Here is a 4,579-nt window from a genome sequence, read left to right as displayed (position 1 = left end):
TGTTAGGATGATCTTGATCTCCTGACCTCGTGATCCGCCTGCCTCGGCCTCCCAAAGTGCTGGGATTACAGGTGTGAGCCACTGCGCCTGGTCAAAAAAAAATTTTTTTAAAGGTGTTGACTTTAGACCACAAAAAGAGTTTGAGAGAGCAAGCAGAACCTGTCAAGAAAGACTTCCTAGGGGAGGTAGAAGTTGAACAGGATCTTAGATGACTTACGTGGGAAGCAGCAGTTCTATCAGGAGGAATACCACAAGCAGAGGCAGACGAGGTGGCAAAATCCACATCCAACCCCAGAAAGTCTTCCTCCCCACCCATGTCTGCATGGGGCCCCAAGAACCTGTCCCCTTCACTGGCCCACCCAGAACCCCTATCCAGGAGGAAGGTTTCTGGAGCACACCTTTTAGCCATGCCCACCCCCTTGCGGTTACAGTTCTTTTTCAGCAAACCCCTGCGGATCCTTAACATCCTCCTGCTGCTGGAGGGCGCTGTCATTGTCTACCAGCTGTATTCCCTAATGTCCTCTGAAAAGTGGCACCAGACCATCTCGCTGGCCCTCATCCTCTTCAGCAACTACTATGCCTTCTTCAAGCTGCTCCGGGACCGCTTGGTATTGGGCAAGGCCTACTCATACTCTGCTAGCCCCCAGAGAGACCTGGACCACCGTTTCTCCTGAGCTCTGGGGTGACCTCAGGGACAGCATCCAGGCTTCAGCCAGGGGCTCCCTGGCAAGGGGCTGTTGGGTAGGAGCGGGAGGGGGGAAAGAAAAAGACAAAAAAATCCACCAGAGCTTTGTATTTTTGTTACGTACTGTTTCTTTGATAATTGATGTGATAAGGAAAAAAGTCCTATTTTTATACTCCCAACAAGCCTGTGTCCTGTGGTTCTTTCCCTTCGGGTGTGTGAGACGTATTGCGGAGGTGTGAGATTCTGGTTTAGAAAGCCCCCACATGTGGCTTCTGAAGCCTCTGTGGGTACTGCCTTCTTCAGTAGAGAGGAGATGAGGAGGCACTGGAGGCCATGGTAGCAGTGATAGCTACTGTGAACTGAATGCTCACTGTGTACCAGATGATGCTCTGTGTGTATTTCAGGCCTTGCCTTAATGTAACTTTTATGACAACTCTAGGAATAAAGTACTGTCACTCCAATGGATGAAGAACTGGAGCTCAGGGAGTTACAGTGACTTGCCCATAGTAACACAGCTAGGAAGTGGTAGAGCTGGACATAAAACCTCTGAAAGGCCTGGCACAGTGGCTCAAGCCTGTAATCCCAGCACTTCGGGAGGCTGAGGTGGGCGGATCACTGGAAACCAGGAGTTTGAGACCAGCCTGGCCAAGATGGTAAAACCACATCTCTACTAAAAATACAAAAATTAGCCAGGTGTGGCCGGGCGCGGTGGCTCACGCCTGTAATCCTAGCACTTTGGGAGGCCAAGGCGGGCGGATCATGAGATCAGGAGATGGAGACCATGGTGAAACCCCATCTCTATTAAAAAATACAAAAAAAAATTAGCCAGGCGCGGTGGCGGGCGCCTATAGTCCCAGCTACTCAGGAGGCTGAGGCAGCAGAATGGTGTGAACCCGGGAGGCAGAGCTTGCAGTGAGTCGAGATCATGCCACTGCACTCCAGCCTGGGCGACAGAGTGAGACTCAGTCTCAAAAAAAAAAAAAAAAAAAAGGATGCCAAACTCTGGGGAGTTTGAGAAAGGCTTTGTGGAGGAACCTGGGTTTTGAAAGATGATGAGAGCTTACCAGAAGGATTAGGCTTTGGGAAGGGCAATCCAATTGGAGGGAGCAGCTTAGGGAGAGACATGAAGCAGTACAGATTGCTGGAGGAATGAGAAACAGCGTGAGCTGTGTGGTGAGGGTTGTGGGAAGCCACACAAGACCTCAGAGGCCATGCCAAATCCTTGGGGCCTTGACTCCACGGGCACTAGGAAGCCTTCAAAAGGTTTTAAGCAGAGCCAGGAGCTGCGGCTGGTGCCTGTAATCTCAGCACTTTGAGAGACAGAGGCACACAGATCACCTGAGGTCAGGAGTTCGAGACCAGCCTGGCCAATGTGGTGGAACCTCGTCTCTACTAAAAATACAAAAATTAGCCAGGCGTGGTGGCAGGTGCCTGTAATCCCAGCCACTCTTGAGGCTGAGGCAGGAGAATTGCTTGAACCTGGGAGGTGGAGGTTGCAGTAAGCCAAGATTGTGCCACTACTCTCCAGCCTGGATGATGAGATCAAAACTCCTTCTCAAAAAAAAAAAGCCCACAAAGGGTTTTAAGCAGAGGGTGATTAGGCTCAGCTTAGTATTTTACAAAGACCACTCAGACAACTGTGTGGTGGACCATTTGGAGGCAAGAGGTGAGACCAGATGAAGCAAAGGAACCAAGAGAGGAAAAAGGATTTTCTCAAAAATCTCTTAGTAATTAGTGTCAGCCCTAGACCTTCTAACTCACAGTACAGTGAATTCCTCATGATTCTTACCCCATTTTACAGGGGAGGCAACTGAAACCCAGAAAAGGAAAGTCAGTGTGTCTAAATGATAGAAATGGGAGTAGAGCCTGGTGATTCCCTCCTGCCCATTCTTCTCGTACCCCTTTTATGGGTGAGCTGGGGATAAGGGGCACTGTTGGGCTGTGCCTCCAGGTGGACTGAAGAATGCATGTGGCCGCAGGGCGTGCTGGTGAAGCACAGCAAGAACGTCTACAAAGCCGTAGGCCACTACAACGTGGCTATCCCCTCTGATGTCTCCCATTTCCGCTTCCACGTGAGTGTCCTCCCCGGGGAAGGACGGTTGGGGCCTGAGGGAGAGGGTGGGAGGATCTGCAGGGCAGGAATGTGATGTCATTGCAAGAGAAAGCTATTTTCAGTATTTTCCCAATCCAAAGGAAGACAGTGCACACATGTAGCACAAGGACAGCCATACAAATTGTCACTTAATAACTGCAGTTCGGCTGGGCATGGTGGCTTATGCCTGTAATCCTAGCACTTTAGGAGACCAAGGTGGACGGATCACCTGAGGTCAGGAGTTCAAGACCAGACCAGCCTGGTCAACATGATGAAACCTCGTCTCCACTAAAAATACAAAAATTAGCCAGGCATGGTGGCGGGCGCCTGTAATCCCAGCTACTCAGGAGGCTGAGGAGGGAGAATCACTTGAACTCGGGAGACAGAGGTTGCAGTGAGCCAAGTTCACGCCACTGCACTCTAGCCCAGGCAACAGAGCAAGACTCATTCTCAAAAAAATAAAATAAAATAAGCAAATAACTGCAGCTCATTTGGTTGTAGATCTTTCAGAACATTGGACAGAGGGAGAGAAGATGATAAGGGGTTCTTGGCAGTGAAAGACAATATACTGTCTTTATTTGTTACTGTGTGCCAGGCATGTCCTTAAGTACTCTCCATGCACCTTCCTAGTCAGCCTTCCCCTGAACCTTGTATGTGAAAGATATGCTAGGGTTATCTCTGTTTTTAGATACTGAAATCAGCTTAGAGAGTTTAACTTGTTAAAGGCTGCCTTGTTGCAAAACTTGAGATGTAATGGTAATGACTCATGACTTAGCTATGGAAAGGGCTGCCCAAAATTATCTAAAATAGTGATCTCTTTTTTTTTTAAATTTCACTATGAAATCCGCCCCCCACCCTTTTGTAAAACACAATCAGAGGCCAAAATCCAATATATGGGACCTCCTGGCGCTGCTCTGTTTGGAGGAGTTAGAACCCCCTTCACTTCCTGCTTACCCCTCCTGTAACTCCTAAAGGATCCCCTTGAAACCTGGGGCTCAAAGGACACAGCATGAGAAATCACTGACCTAGGCTGATGTGTTCATTTCACAGTTGAGAAATCCAAGCCCCGGAGAGGAAAGGGACTTGCCCAAAGTATTGCAGCCTGTTAGGTGCAGAGCTGAGCCTGACATCCTGGTCTCTTGGCCTCCCATTTCCTGCCACTTCTCCCGTCCTGTAAGCAGCTCTTGAGATTTAGGTAACTTGGCCCTTGTGGAATCAGAATCCCTAGACACTGTGCACTTTTTTGAACTGATAAGAATTTTTTTTTTAGTCCTTGCGTTCTACCTTGCTGTTGAGAGTGAGCTGTTGCCATGTCCCTTGGCAGCTTCCAGCCTAGCTAGGGATGCTACCTATGAAGTAGTAGGTAATTCAGGCTGTAGAGTCTGTAATAACTTTCCATGCCTGTGTCATAGGATTCTAATTTGTTCAGCCCCAACAATAGCCAGGAGATGACATGAAAAGGTGTTGATGTTATTGAGGGTCAGTGGATGAGGGAGAAAAAATTTTCAAAAATTAAAATTTAAAAAAATTTAAAAAATCTATCAATAGATAGATAGATAGATAGATAGATAGATAGATAGATTTTATTTTTTATTTTTTGAGACGGAGTCTTGCTCTGTTGCCCAGGCTGGAGTGCAGTGGCTCTATCTCGGCTCACTGCAAGCTCTGCCTCCCGGGTTCACGCCATTCTCCTGCCTCAGCCTCCCGAGTAGCTGGGATTATAGGCGTGCACTACCACACCCAACTAATTTCTGTATTTTTAGTAGAGACAGGGTTTCACCATGTTGGCCAGGCTGGTCTTG

General features: G+C 48.3%; 1 protein-coding gene across 1 annotated transcript in view; it reads left to right on the top strand.

Annotated features, from left to right (window-relative positions):
* TMEM39B (transmembrane protein 39B) overlaps positions 1 to 867 on the top strand; it is a 41,290-nt gene extending 40,423 nt beyond the window's left edge. The window contains exon 8 of the mRNA XM_011955660.1: positions 229 to 867. Within this exon, the coding sequence (XP_011811050.1) occupies positions 229 to 674 (446 nt within the window). The 3' untranslated portion in view covers positions 675 to 867. The remainder of the gene's footprint in view (positions 1 to 228) is intronic.
* The last annotated feature ends 3,712 nt before the right edge of the window (positions 868 to 4,579 follow it).

This window comes from Colobus angolensis, unplaced genomic scaffold, assembly GCF_000951035.1.
Source record: "Colobus angolensis palliatus isolate OR3802 unplaced genomic scaffold, Cang.pa_1.0 Scaffold4, whole genome shotgun sequence".
NCBI lineage: Eukaryota > Metazoa > Chordata > Mammalia > Primates > Cercopithecidae > Colobus > Colobus angolensis.
The sequence above is the reverse complement of the archived record's forward strand: the minus strand, read 5'-3'. Positions and strand labels throughout refer to the sequence as shown.